This window comes from Balearica regulorum, chromosome 21 (assembly GCF_011004875.1).
Source record: "Balearica regulorum gibbericeps isolate bBalReg1 chromosome 21, bBalReg1.pri, whole genome shotgun sequence".
NCBI lineage: Eukaryota > Metazoa > Chordata > Aves > Gruiformes > Gruidae > Balearica > Balearica regulorum.
The window spans coordinates 652,387-665,552 of NC_046204.1; the positions used below are offsets into that span (position 1 = coordinate 652,387).

A 13,166-nucleotide genomic window follows, 5' to 3' on the forward strand; every position below is an offset into this window, starting at 1 on the left:
GGAGGGTTACCTCACCCTGTGCCATTAGAGCTCTGCCCTTGTTTTTAAGCCAGAAACAAACAGACATCTTTGCTCTCGCGTCCCGTTATCGCTCAGTGCTGCGTGGTTCTGGCTGCTTTCACAGTAACCTGGAGGGGTTCCTGGAGGAGTTTGCAGACATCTCCAAGGAGGACCAGATCAAAAAGCTCCATGACTTGCTAGGTCCCCACATGCTGCGGCGGCTCAAGGCAGATGTGTTCAAGAACATGCCGGCCAAGACGGAGTTGATCGTGAGAGTGGAGCTGAGCCAGATGCAGAAGTGAGTAATTCCAGCGCAGCTCCCTGGGACGGCTGGCTTCCCTCACTCTGCTGCGTCTGCAGCACGGCGGGGCATCCGTGGGGTGCTCAGAGACACCCCGCTGTCCTCAGGCCTGCTGTGGAAGAGCTGGAGCCCTTTATGGCTCACCGGGGAGCGCGTTCAGCCTGGTTAAATTGGGCTCTGTGCAGTCCCGGCCGCTCAGCGGGAAGCATTTGATGCTGGCAGCCTGTCGGCGTGGCTCTGCTAGTTCTGGGGAGCGCAGAGAAAACCCTGAGGTTGAACCCCCTTCTCCTGTTATCAGCACCAGGGCACCAGCCTGTGCTGCCAGCTTGCCTGGCATCGCTCTGGAGCATCGCTGCTGCTCTGGGGGACGCTTGCTCGGCTCCCTTTGTTTTGGGCTTCACTTCCTCAGCTTCAGCAGGTCTTCTGCCGAGATTGGGGCACTTGCAGGGAAGGGCACGTGGCTTCTTCCCAGCACGGTGGGGCAAGGCTCCGTTTCCACCTGGCAGCGGTGAGCGTTCCTATCCGCTGTGCCCCCCCAGTCCGTCCTGCTTACAGGGGCTGTGATGTCTGCAGAGCAATCGAACGAACCCGGCCCCAGGCTGAGGGTGCTGAGCCGTCGCTTTTAAAAATGTCCAGATGTCCCTTTTGAAGCTCCAGTGGTGCGAGTGGGGTTTAATTCAGCACCGTCCTGTTTATGCCAGTCCCACATCTGGCCGGACTAACAAAGGTGTCTGTCCCATGCCCGTTCCTGCAGGAAGTATTACAAATTCATACTGACGAGGAATTTCGAAGCCCTGAATTCGAAAGGTGGTGGGAACCAGGTCTCGCTGCTCAACATCATGATGGACCTGAAGAAGTGCTGCAATCACCCGTACCTCTTTCCTGTGGCGGCGGTGGTACGTCAACTGTATTTGCACCATGGAGAGATTTCTCAGAATATTGTGTGTAAGCTGTCGGTGGGGGCTGTTTCCCTGATCTTGCTTTGGTTAATGGTGGGAGGTTTCACGCAGGCGGTTTCATACAAGGATTCTGTCTTTGAAACGCATGTGAATGTCTCTGTGAAGTGAACGAGTGTTGCCCTCGAAGAGGCTAACCAGGATGCCTTCACAGGAGGCACCAGTTCTGCCCAACGGATCCTACGATGGGAATTCTTTGGTCAAATCTTCTGGGAAACTGATGCTACTCCAAAAGATGCTGAAGAAGCTACGGGATGGGGGTCACAGAGTTCTGATCTTCTCCCAGGTGAGCATAGGGAAGGATTAATAATAAATACATTTTCAAAGGATTTTTTTTTGTTTTGTATGAGAATTTTGTGCTAGGAACAGATAGAGATGAGTGGATGGCTGGGCTGCGTCCGGCTCTCTTGCGGGGGGAGTCCCTGTAATGTTTAAAACCTCTTTTTATCTATGGATAAAGAGGAGAGAGTAGTAATAGTGCTCCCCTTTGGTGTGTCGGGGGCATTCAGACCCGATTCCCCTGTGCTGGCAAAGCCGCCTGTCGAAGGCGAGACGTGAGCGTCACTGCTCTGGCGATTGCCCGTCGGCCGTGCTCCGCCGTTGGCGGTACCGCCACCAGCTCGGGCTGCGGGCGGGGACCCGGCTGGGGCAGGTCTGGTCTGTGGGGGACGCGGGGGGAGCCGGGCTGTGCAGAGCCGCTGGTGCCAGGGTCGCCTCGCCCTGCAGATGACCAAGATGCTGGACTTGCTGGAGGATTTCCTGGAGTACGAAGGCTACAAGTACGAGCGGATAGACGGGGGCATCACCGGCGGCCTGCGCCAGGAGGCCATAGACAGGTTTAACGGTACTCGCGCTTCTGCCTTGCCGAGGAGAGGGCGCGGGGTCGGCTGGCTGTGCCCGGGAGCCCCCGCTCGCCCGCAGGGCAGGCGCTGGGGGGGTTGCCCGTGCGTTGGTTGTGGCGCAGCGCCGGCTGCTCATACCGTGTCGTGAAGTGTTGTTTGAATCGTGTCCCCCGATGAACCCTGAGTGTGCCAATGGCAGGCTGCTTAGTTTGAGGGACTCCTGCGTTTCCCTTCGAGGCCTGGGTAGATGGCAGAGTTTCCCTTCAGCTCTGGAGCTGCGTTTTCTCCAGTAACTGGTTCCCAGGAACGATGGTTTTTCACTCCTTGCCTTCCCTGTCTGTTGCTTGTTGCCTTAGACCGATGGTTCTCCCCAAAGCGCGGTACCGCACCTTTCCACGTAAGCCGCGCTCCTTTTTGTCTCACCGTTTGCCACCTGTGGGTTTGTCTTTCTCAGCTCCTGGTGCTCAGCAGTTCTGCTTTCTCCTCTCTACCCGCGCCGGCGGTCTGGGCATAAACCTTGCTACAGCCGACACAGTCATTATTTATGATTCTGACTGGAATCCCCACAATGACATCCAGGTTTCTGACTTTTCCTTTTCCTTCCCATATAGTAAGTACCTCTGTGGCTCTGCCCTCTGTTCGCACACCCTGCGCAGGGAAGTCGGTCTCTTCTCTCTCGAGCTGCCGATGCTTTCTGCTGTGTTTGTAGGGTGTGTTCTGCTCAGCAGCCCCTTTCCCACATCCACTGGCCTCGCCCTGGCTGGTCTGCAGCATGGGAGGGACCTGGCACGTAAACTGGCTCTCCTCCGGGCTTCTCGCTTCCTCCTGCTGCTTGTTCACAACCAGGTGCCCCCCCTCTTCTGGGGAGCTCCCACTTGCGTTTCCCAAAGCCCAGGGCGGACCCTCGCTAAGGGCTAAATGACAGCTGGAGCAGGGGAGTAGCCAACGCCTCTGAAAATAGTGGAAAAGAGAAATGCCTATTCCTCCCGTGCTTCCCGGCTGGGAGAAGGTCCTCTCCAAAGCTGCGTCCACTGCTGCCGTCCGTTTGTGCCAGCGTTTCCTTTCCCTGGGCCCTAGGCAAGAGGCTGTGCTGGGGCAGGGCTGGCCTGGTGGATCTGCAGCTGGAGGGTTCTGGGGGACCGTGTCCTCGCTGCCTGCCTTCAGAGCCCTCGCTCAGGGGCCTGCGTGGGGAAGCTGGCTTGCCCGCAGTCAGCGGAGGGGGCCAGCGTATTCCGGCTGGCTCTGGGGACCCCCCCTGGCTCCACTGCCCCGTAGCAGCCTTGAACGGTGACTCCAGCCCTGCCCTCGCCTTTGTGCAGCCTGGGGGGTGAGAAGCTCGGGTCCCTCGGCCGGCGTGGCACGGTGCCGCCCTCATCAGCTTTGTTCTCTGCCCGCAGGCGTTCAGCAGAGCTCACCGCATCGGGCAGAACAAGAAGGTGATGATCTACCGCTTCGTGACCAGAGCCTCTGTGGAAGAGCGCATCACGCAGGTGGCCAAAAGGAAGATGATGCTCACCCACCTGGTCGTCCGCCCGGGGCTCGGCTCCAAGTCGGGCTCCATGACCAAGCAAGAGCTGGATGACATCCTCAAGTTTGGGACAGAAGAGCTCTTCAAGGACGATGTGGAAGGTGAGGTCGGGAAGGCGCTGGGGACACTCTGCACGTGATGGGGCCCCGTCTGAGCTGCCGGGGCTCATCCTCCTCCTCTTACGCCCGCAGGCATGGTGTCTCAGGGACAGCGGATCGCCATGCCAGATGCTGTCACCCCTTTCTCTGACACGCTGTCAACCAAAGGGGGTGCAGTGACTCCCGGCATGAAAAAAAAGCATGGTGGCACCCCACCAGGTGTGTAGCCCCCCTGGTTGGGGCGACCTGTCCCCCTCCCTGGCCCTGCACCCCACCGGGCTCACGTGGCTCTGGCAGCGGGCCGTCTCCGGCACGGCGATTTGTGCTTCCGTTCTCCTCGCTTTGCCCTCCAGGTGACAATAAGGATGTGGATGACAGCAGTGTGATCCACTACGACGACGCTGCCATCTCTAAGCTGCTGGACCGAAACCAGGATGCGACTGATGACACGGAGCTGCAGAACATGAACGAGTATCTCAGCTCCTTTAAAGTGGCCCAGTATGTTGTGAGAGAAGAGGACGGTGTGGTAATGTGATTAGTATCATGTCTTACAATCACACCTCTTTGTACTTCCCTCTGTGTTTCTTCCGCTCCCTTTCCTGTTCTGGCGGGTGTTTTGGTGTGGGCAGGACTCCTCCCGGCTCTGTGACTCCTGTAGATTGTTCCAGCCCTGGGGGTCCTGGGGCCGATGGCTCCGGCCACGGGCAGAGGAAGCACGGTGGTCTTTGTCCTGCACAGCCCAGAGTGTGAGCCGGGCTCTGTCCTGCTGGCGCAGGACCTCACTCGATCAAAGTGTCCATAGGTGCCTTCTGCCCCTCTGAAGGCGTTCCCCTGCAGACGGGGAACGGGCAGGGTGCCGTGTATGTACCGCTCAGCAGCCGACTGACTTATGTCCTTCATCTGTTGATGAAGCCGGTAGCAGGCTGCTGTTCTGGGAGGTCTCTGCAGATCTGTAGTTTTTTGCCCTCGATGCGAGCGTGGGCACCGCAGGGTGGGATGGACGGCAGTGTCCGGAGGAGCTCTTTCTGGGTGGGAGGTTGTCTCAGCCCCCTGACAACCTTGCACCGAGGTCAGTACGTTTGGGCAAAGACCCAGGAGCCAAATGCCAGGCAGTGGCTTGGTGCCCTCCCTCTCTCCCTGGAGTGCCGTTAGAGGACAGGCATGGGGCGATGCGGGCAGGTCTGTGGCTGCCCGAGCTCAAACCTCTTGTCTCTTACTTTGCAGGAGGAGGTGGAACGTGAGATCATCAAGCAAGAGGAGAATGTGGACCCCGACTACTGGGAGAAGCTGCTGCGGCACCACTATGAGCAGCAGCAGGAAGATCTGGCCAGGAACCTGGGGAAAGGGAAGAGGATCCGCAAGCAGGTCAACTACAACGACGCCTCGCAGGAGGACCAAGGTACGTCTGTGGCTGCTCGGCTGCTGGCTGGGCTCGGGGTGGGCAGTGGGCCCTGCAGGCTGGCTCTGAAAAGCAGCACAAGCAGGTTCCCTCATGGACATATTGGCCGAGTCGTTGCTTGGCATTTCTCTGCAGTTTGGTAGACTGCGTGGCTCTGTACTACCCAGATTCCTAAACTCTGCAGGATAGAAATTCTTCAAGGATTTTTTTCTTTTTATTTTTTGGTTTGTAAGCTCTGGTTTTGCCAGAAGAATTTTGGAAAAAAAACCATGTCTGTGGGCAAAATGTTTCAAATTGGGCCTTTTCTGTATAAGAAAATCCTAATTTTGGAAAACCTGAGAGTGTGATTTCCTGCATGTTGTGTCCCCTCTCGCTGCCTGGCAGTGGATGCCAGTCGCACCCGTGGGCATGCCTGTCCCTCCCGGGCAGGGTCCCACTGCTCGGGCACTCTTGTAACCCTTCTTTTAATGCCTTGCGGTCTGCAGAGTGGCAGGACGAGCTCTCTGACAACCAGTCGGAGTACTCCATTGGCTCCGAGGATGAGGATGAAGACTTTGAAGAGAGGCCGGAAGGTCAGAGTGAGTTGATGTGTTCAATACTCCACGGGATTTTGCTCTGTGGGAAGCCCCCGGCACTCAGGTGCAGCAGAAACATCTGGGTTGGAGGGACTGGCATGCTTCTGGGCCTCCATTCCGGGGGAGGTATCCCCACTTGCCTGCCAGGTGAGGAGAATCCCAGGGCAGGGAAGACAACCGGCTGTTTTCTTCACTGGCTGCTGCAGGACCTTGGTCTGGTCCTCATGGTGGCAGGATGGGGACCGCAGGAGGGACAGGCGTGGTAAGGGCAGAAGGGTGCCCCAGCCGGGGAGGCAGGCGGGACAGGTGGAAGGGGCTCTGCAGCCCGGGGTGCTGCTCTGCCCGGGGGTCTGCTCCCGTCGGGAGGGAGCGTGGGAGGCCTGGGGCACGCGAGCACTTCGGCCGTCCTTCCTCGCTGCCTGGGCCCATCCATCACTGAGGCTGCTTGACTCTAGGTGGCAGAAGACAATCCCGGAGACAGCTGAAGAGTGACCGGGACAAGCCTCTCCCTCCTTTGCTGGCAAGAGTTGGGGGGAATATCGAGGTGAGCATCAGCCTCAGCCGGAGCACGACCCACGCAGTTGTGCCGGGGCTGCCCTGGGCTCCGGGCTGGACTGCTCCGTGCCGGCTTGCCGGCGCGTTAGTCCTGGTGCAGCCTGCCTGTGACAGCCGCGAGGCTCCGAGATGCCACAGGCGTGCGAGGCCACGCTGTGATCCCAGTGACACCTCTGCTCCCTGCAGGTTCTCGGCTTCAACGCCCGGCAGCGCAAGGCTTTCCTGAACGCTATCATGCGCTGGGGCATGCCGCCCCAGGACGCCTTCAACTCTCACTGGCTGGTCCGGGATCTGCGAGGGAAGAGTGAGAAGGAGTTCAGGTACGGGGAGGGGTCCTGGGCAGGCAGGGCGAGGTCTGTCCTGGGCTCTGTTTGATCGCAGCGAGCACTTAGCTCACGCGTTGAGGACAAACTCCAATCACTCCGTTGTCTTGCCACGTCACCATCTCTGGCTCTGCTCCCCAGGGCAAGGCAGAGGCTGTGCGGTGACAAGGCCCAAGTGCTTGCACACCCCCCGCCGAGGTCTCTTTCTGGGGAGGCAACGCCTGTTTCATTTGAGAGGACTGCTGTCATTCTCTTTATGACAGGCTAAATCTTAGCCTGGGTGTGAGACTCTGCCCTCGCCCACGGGTGACAGCAGACGGTGTGGGTGCTTGGCTCAGCGGGGAGTCCGTGGGCCCAGCTGGACCAGGGTCTGGCTTTCCTTCCGCAGGGCGTACGTCTCTCTCTTCATGAGACACTTGTGTGAGCCTGGGGCAGACGGTGCCGAAACCTTTGCGGACGGCGTTCCCCGGGAAGGGCTGTCACGCCAGCATGTGCTGACTCGGATAGGAGTCATGTCACTAGTAAGGAAGAAGGTGGGTGAGTAAAATTTTAAATGTGCCGTTTTGGGAATGTTCTGGAGACTTGTGGGTTTCGTGGGCTGCTGAATGCTTCTCGCCAGGGATCCCCTCCTGAGTCTCCCAGGCTCGGTGCACGTTCGTTTTTGTCATAAACGTATAGGTGCCGGTAACGCAAACTGCCTTTCAAACCCTGCCGCTTCTTCCCCCGGGAGGGACATAGGGTGAGCGGGTATTTAATAGTCTGGCTGGCAAAAAAGAGAAATCACTCCAAGACTTGCTGGGCCTCGGAGCCGTTGTCAGACGTCCCTGGCAGGGTGGGTGCAGCGATCCTGCCGCTCGGTGACTCTGCGGGTGAAGCAGCCTGAACGCGCCGGCTCTGCAGCACCGGGCTGGGACCGTCTCTGCTGTGTTTGACTTGGTGCTGTGGCCTCCGCCCTAGGTCCAGGAGTTCGAGCACGTCAATGGGAAGTACAGCACCCCGGATCTGATTCTCGAGGGCCCAGAGAGCAAGAAGTCCAGCGAGATTGTGTCTTCAGACCCCAACACCCCCATCCCGGCCAGCCCGGCACATGTGCCCGCAGGACCCGTGGCCCTTGCAGGTGGGGGTGCCTGGGGCTTCCAGGGCACGGTGGCCTTGGGCTGGCTCGGGAAGGGAGCTGGGCCAAGGCTCCAGAAGTCCTTGCAGGCGTCCGCCTACCCTGGCAGTGTGCACGGCCCTCTGGGGCCCCGTTCAACAGCTTCCTTGCTTCGCTGTCGCTACAGACAAAATAGAAACACAACTGGGGTTCCCGGAGGAAAGGGACCAAGTGGAGCAGAAGCCCAGGAAGGTGTCTGACGGCCAGGTAGGGCGGCTTCTTTCAGCATCTCCTCCAGGAGGCCTTAAGGCTGGGCTGATCTGGTGCGGGTGCTTTACGTTAAGGTGCCTGCGAGTGCCGAGAAAGTGGAAAGCGAAGAGCACCCGGAAAGCTGCGACGGCAGGGAGAAACCGAGGGAAGAGAAGCAAGAGGAGAGCGAAAAGGCTGAGCCTTCTCCCGAGCCCCTGGTGAAAGGTGAGTCTCTGTTGCTCGGATGAATCCCATCCCTGTGCGCGGGCGGCCCTCTCAGCTGGGGCTGGGATGCTGTGGGGCTCTGGCACCAGGTGCGGGGCTCTGGCACCAGCAGTGGCATCGATTTGAGCTGGAGGAGTTCTGCAGCTGAAGTGGGGTGGAGACCGGGGCGGGCACCCTACCACCCGGCATGCGCTGGTGCTCCTGGCTTTCTCTCTGCTGGGAGGCTCCAGCGCTTGCACCTTGCTTGGGCCTTTCTCTTCCCCACATCACGTGGGGAAACCTGAATGTCACAAGGTCCTGTAGCAATTCCTGAAAAAACAACAGTTCCAGGTTGTAAATGATGAGAAGTGCTCGTTGTGTGGGTCATTTTCTGTTCCTAGCAGTATGTTCCTCCAGACATCTCAAGGAAGAGGGAAAACTCAATACATTTTTTTGATAAAATGCAGAAGAATATTGTTAGAAGTTTTTCAAACGCCTTGAACTTACAAACAATAGAATCAGTTTACCTTAAAAGGGAAAGTCTATCTGGACAAGTAAGTTGTTCCCCGGAGAGCGTTTTGCACATCAAGCTTTTCTCACGGTCCCGTTCCCCTCTGCAGATGAGGGGATTCAAGAGAAAGAGAAGCCTTTGGAGAAGCCGGAGCTGAACAGCAGCCCAGGGAAAGGGGAGGACAAAGAAGTCAAACCAGGTGAGGCGGAGGAGGCTTTGGGGCGAGAAGTGGTGCGAAGGGTCTCCAAAGCAAGGCGGGTGCCTGGCGCGGAGACGAGGGACTGTGTCGGTGGGGGGACGGTGAGGACGACCGTCAGACCCCGCAGCAGCTGGTGGTGCCTTCTGGTGAAGCTGAGGAGCACGAGCGGGAACAAGGCCCCGCTGCGGTGGGCACTGCCTGTGCTTGCCGTGCAAACAGTAGGAATTGCCGGAAGAGGCAGGTGGTCGGCCGCTGCGGAGTGGAGCGCGGGCCGGTGGCTTTTCCAGCAGTGGCTTTGGCAGGGAGCTCCTCTGGCAGCTGAGGGGGCGAGGATGACACCAGTCGGTCTTTAGGCGGAGTACAATTACACAGGCGCAATTTCTTGTGTTTGCCAAGCAGAGGACGCCAAGGCGGAGGAGAAGGAGGAAAGCGAGGCTCAGCAGAACGGTGACAAAGAGGAAGAGGAGGATGGGAAGAAGGATGACAGAAACATGAACTTCCGATTCATGTTCAACATTGCAGACGGCGGCTTTACAGGTAAGAGCAAGAGATGAGGCGTTGGCTGCTCCTGCAGAGCTTCTGTGCAGAAGCTCTGAGCCCATGCAAGAAACACAAACTGTGTAAAAAGGCTGCAGACAGAATGGGGCTTCGCCTCGCACCCGGCGTCTCCATTTTGTGCCGTGCCCGTGGCCGCCTGGGAAATGCCATCGCTCGCCCCACCTGACGCGACGTCCCCGGCAGCCCCGCCGCCTGACCGGGCTGTCTCGCTTCTGCTTCTGCAGAGCTGCACACGCTGTGGCAGAACGAGGAAAGGGCTGCCGTCTCCTCCGGCAAGATCTACGACATCTGGCACCGCCGACACGACTACTGGCTGTTGGCAGGAATTGTCACGTACCCTTTGACTCGGTGGGAGCGAGGCGACGAGGCGAGGGAGGCCCGCGCGGGGCGTGGGAGCTGGGGTGACGGTGCGGTGACAAGCCGGGGGGGTTTGGTGATGCGGCGTTGCTGCGGGGCGGTGGGCATGCCATCGGCTGGCCGGTTCTTCCCTTGACGCTCCCTCGGCACCAGTCATGGCTATGCCCGCTGGCAGGACATCCAGAACGATCCGCGCTACGTGATCCTGAACGAGCCGTTCAAGTCGGAGATACACAAGGGGAACTACCTTGAGATGAAGAACAAGTTCCTTGCCCGACGGTTCAAGGTGAGTCGCGGGTCCGGGGCTGGGAGCGGAGCAGGGAGCAGTTGTGTGGTTTGTCAGGGGCTCGTGCTTGCCGGAGGAGAGCAGGGACCCAGGGCTCGGTCCCGGGGAGCTCGCAGGCTGTGTGGCGCAGCGCACGGGACGGGGCTGGCTGCGCTGGGCTCCTCTCTGCGAGTGGGCTGGGTGCTCTGCCCGCCCCCGACACGTCCCATGCTGTGGAAGTGTTGCCCAAATCCCTTTCTGGGATGCTCGGTTTCTGAACGGGGTAAGAAAAGGGCTAAGCCTGTTCCCTCAGGAGTTTTTGGGAGCGAGGTGAGCGGGGAGCACGGCAGGGCAGCGGCTCTCCGGCGTAAACCCCGTGGGCAGCTGGAGCCCGTGGAGCAGTACTGGTTTATGCTGGAGCGGGGTCTGGTCCTGAGTCCTTCCTCTCCTGTGCCTCCCAGTTGCTGGAGCAGGCCCTGGTGATCGAGGAGCAGCTGCGGAGGGCTGCGTACCTGAACATGACCCAAGACCCCAATCACCCGGCCATGGCATTGAACGCCCGTCTGGCTGAAGTGGAGTGCCTTGCCGAGAGCCACCAGCATCTCTCCAAAGAGTCCCTGGCTGGGAACAAGCCCGCGAACGCCGTCCTGCACAAGGGTGCGTGCCGGCAGAGGGGAGCCTGCCCCAGGGGTCTGGAAGGGTTTGCCACCCTGACCGTGGGGAAATCCAGCCGGGAGGTTGTCCCCGTCTGGCGTTCCCTCGGCCGGGAGCTGCCCGCTCCTCCCCAGCTCGCTTTGCCGGCGAGGGCGGTGGCGGGGGTCTGCAGCGCTCTTTGCTGTCGGCTCACCGGTCCCCGGGGCTGGGACGTGCCCCGGCCTGAGCGCCGCCTCGCTCTGCCCGCAGTGCTGAACCAGCTCGAGGAGCTGCTGAGCGACATGAAGGCCGACGTGACGCGCCTGCCCTCCATGCTGTCCCGCATCCCGCCCGTGGCCGCCCGGCTGCAGATGTCCGAGCGGAGCATCCTCAGCCGCCTGGCCACCCGCGGGGGGGACCCCGCCGTCCAGCAGGTCAGCGGGGACGGAGCCCCTCGCTGGGGGTGGCGGTGGCACCGGGGCTGCAGGTCAGCGGCTCTTCTCCCTCCTTACCTCCCCAGGGCTCCTTCGGCTCCTCCCAGATCTACAACAACAACTTCGGGCCAAATTTCCGAGGTCCTGGACCGGGCGGGATTGTCAACTACAGTCAGATGCCTCTGGGACCGTACGTAACCGGTAGGTCGGGGTTTGGAGCGGCCGCTCCTGGGCAGAGAAATTCAGGGGGCGGATTGTGGTGGGCCAGGAGCAACGCCGAGGGACGGCGGGCGAGCAAGGTGTTTCCTCTCCCATCACAGATATTTAGCCGTTCCCATGATTTTCCTCTGCAGCCCCCGTTTCCAGCTGAGGTAAGGCTGCGCTCGTCGCTCTCTGCGTTCCGTTTGCGGGGGCCTCGTAGGAAAACACGTGCAGATGCGCGATGGGGCGGGGGGGCGGTGCGAGGGCTGCGCTCTGTGCTGCCTCCCGAGTGCCGGTGTCGGGATGTGTGTCAGGATGCGGCCTCTGGCTGAGCAACCGCAGCGCGTACCGGAGCCCGGCTGACCGGCCGCTCTCCCCTCTCCTTGCAGCAGCCCCCGGGGGCCGCTCCCCAGCCCCCCAGCCGAACGCCGCCCTGTCGCTGGAGGAAGGGCGGGGGGAACGCGGCGGCGTTGCCTGCGTGGAAGACGAGCTGCCGCCGGCGCTGCCGGGCTCTCCTGCTCCCGCTTCAAGTGTGCTTCAACCGATGTGACCCCCCCCGCCGTCGCCGGAGCGGCTGGGACGGGGCTTTCATTTCCGTGTACATTTTTTGCACTTTCTTATTGAAGACTTGAAGAGTTTGTCTGGGCGAGGGGCTGAGCCGAGGCGGGAGGTCGTCGCGGTGTTTGTGTCTGGTTTTATTGGCACGTGTGGGGTGTGAGGGGAGGCCGGCGGGCGCCCTGCTTCCCGGCCGAGCCGGCTCCCGAGTTTCCCTGTGAGATCCATTTCTACATCCTCGTGGTGTTTGAGCAAGTGCATGCCTGCTGCCAGCCCCGCTGCCGGAGCCTGCACAGCCCCGGCGGGAGCATCGGCGCGTGCCAGCGCTGCCGCGGGGAGCCCCGGCACCGTCCCGGCAGTGGGGCCGTGGCAAGGCTGGGGGTCCGGGCGTGCCGGGCTCGGGGCACGCGGGTGGAGGCGACGCGGGAGGGAGGGAGGGAGGGGACGGCCGGAGCTGGGACGGGGACACCCGCAAGCGTGGTGACACCGACTGCGCCGCCGCGGCGGCCTCTCGCCGGAGGCTCACGGCAGCTGTAAGCGACGCCCCCGCATCCCCTTCGTGCTCCGTGTGTCCCGGTTTCTGTTCTCTGTGTTTTAATAAATCCTTTCGGAAGGACGCAGCGGGAGCCTGGCAGGGTGGGGAGCGAGGGCGGGGGTCCTGCTGCGGGGCGTGGGACCGTCCTGCGCACACGCGTGTGCACGCACACACGCAGGGTCTGTCGGCCGTGGAGCTGCCCCGGCCCCGGCTCTGCCACCCGTGGACCGACACGTACGTGTGGGTGTGTGCACGTGCGTAGTGTAAGTTTTACTTGGGTGCGCGTGCATTTACATATACATACATCGGTCTACGTGTGTATGTACGTATACACCTCTACAGCTATGTATAGGTGTGTATGCATATCTGTATGTATACATACACGTAGATATACATGGAATTGTAACTTTTAGATCTGTGTGTGTGCATATCCAAGTGTACATAGATATAAATAGGTGTTGGTATATAGGTATCGCTAAAGGTATAGGTGTTTAGGTACAGCTGTATCTATGTGGGTGTGTATATATATATACATACACATGTATATTTTTATATGCGTGTGTGTATATAATGTTTTTGTAATTTTAATACGTGTGTGTTCATATGTGCTTACGTACATATCTAAGTAAATCTATAGAGGGGTGTGTGTATATACAGGAATAAGTATGGGTAATTAGGCATATATATGTAGGTATGGATGTATAGATCTGTATTTACATAGGTGTATATACACATAGATGTATCCGTGTATATATACACATAAATACATCTGTAACTTACATATACACACATACA

The 13,166-nt window shown here is 59.6% G+C and overlaps 1 protein-coding gene across 7 annotated transcripts in view; it reads left to right on the forward strand.

Annotated features, from left to right (window-relative positions):
• The window catches only part of CHD5 (chromodomain helicase DNA binding protein 5), a 30,791-nt gene extending 18,890 nt beyond the window's left edge, over positions 1–11,901 (forward strand). For 4 of the 7 annotated variants that reach the window (XM_075773575.1, XM_075773578.1, XM_075773577.1 and 1 more), the window contains 25 exons: positions 125–298; positions 1,056–1,197; positions 1,412–1,543; positions 1,984–2,101; positions 2,554–2,678; positions 3,497–3,728; positions 3,819–3,944; positions 4,079–4,251; positions 4,950–5,124; positions 5,610–5,702; positions 6,155–6,243; positions 6,441–6,574; positions 6,966–7,110; positions 7,535–7,694; positions 7,858–7,937; positions 8,015–8,144; positions 8,744–8,833; positions 9,230–9,370; positions 9,616–9,724; positions 9,902–10,034; positions 10,475–10,670; positions 10,917–11,080; positions 11,167–11,281; positions 11,401–11,451; positions 11,671–11,901. In XM_075773575.1, the coding sequence (XP_075629690.1) occupies positions 125–298; positions 1,056–1,197; positions 1,412–1,543; positions 1,984–2,101; positions 2,554–2,678; positions 3,497–3,728; positions 3,819–3,944; positions 4,079–4,251; positions 4,950–5,124; positions 5,610–5,702; positions 6,155–6,243; positions 6,441–6,574; positions 6,966–7,110; positions 7,535–7,694; positions 7,858–7,937; positions 8,015–8,144; positions 8,744–8,833; positions 9,230–9,370; positions 9,616–9,724; positions 9,902–10,034; positions 10,475–10,670; positions 10,917–11,080; positions 11,167–11,281; positions 11,401–11,408 (3,184 nt within the window). In that variant the 3' untranslated portion in view covers positions 11,409–11,451; positions 11,671–11,901. The remainder of the gene's footprint in view (positions 1–124; positions 299–1,055; positions 1,198–1,411; positions 1,544–1,983; positions 2,102–2,553; positions 2,679–3,496; positions 3,729–3,818; positions 3,945–4,078; positions 4,252–4,949; positions 5,125–5,609; positions 5,703–6,154; positions 6,244–6,440; positions 6,575–6,965; positions 7,111–7,534; positions 7,695–7,857; positions 7,938–8,014; positions 8,145–8,743; positions 8,834–9,229; positions 9,371–9,615; positions 9,725–9,901; positions 10,035–10,474; positions 10,671–10,916; positions 11,081–11,166; positions 11,282–11,400; positions 11,452–11,670) is intronic. The other 3 variants (XM_075773576.1, XM_075773579.1, XM_075773581.1) reach the window with 3 other exon arrangements.
• The last annotated feature ends 1,265 nt before the right edge of the window (positions 11,902–13,166 follow it).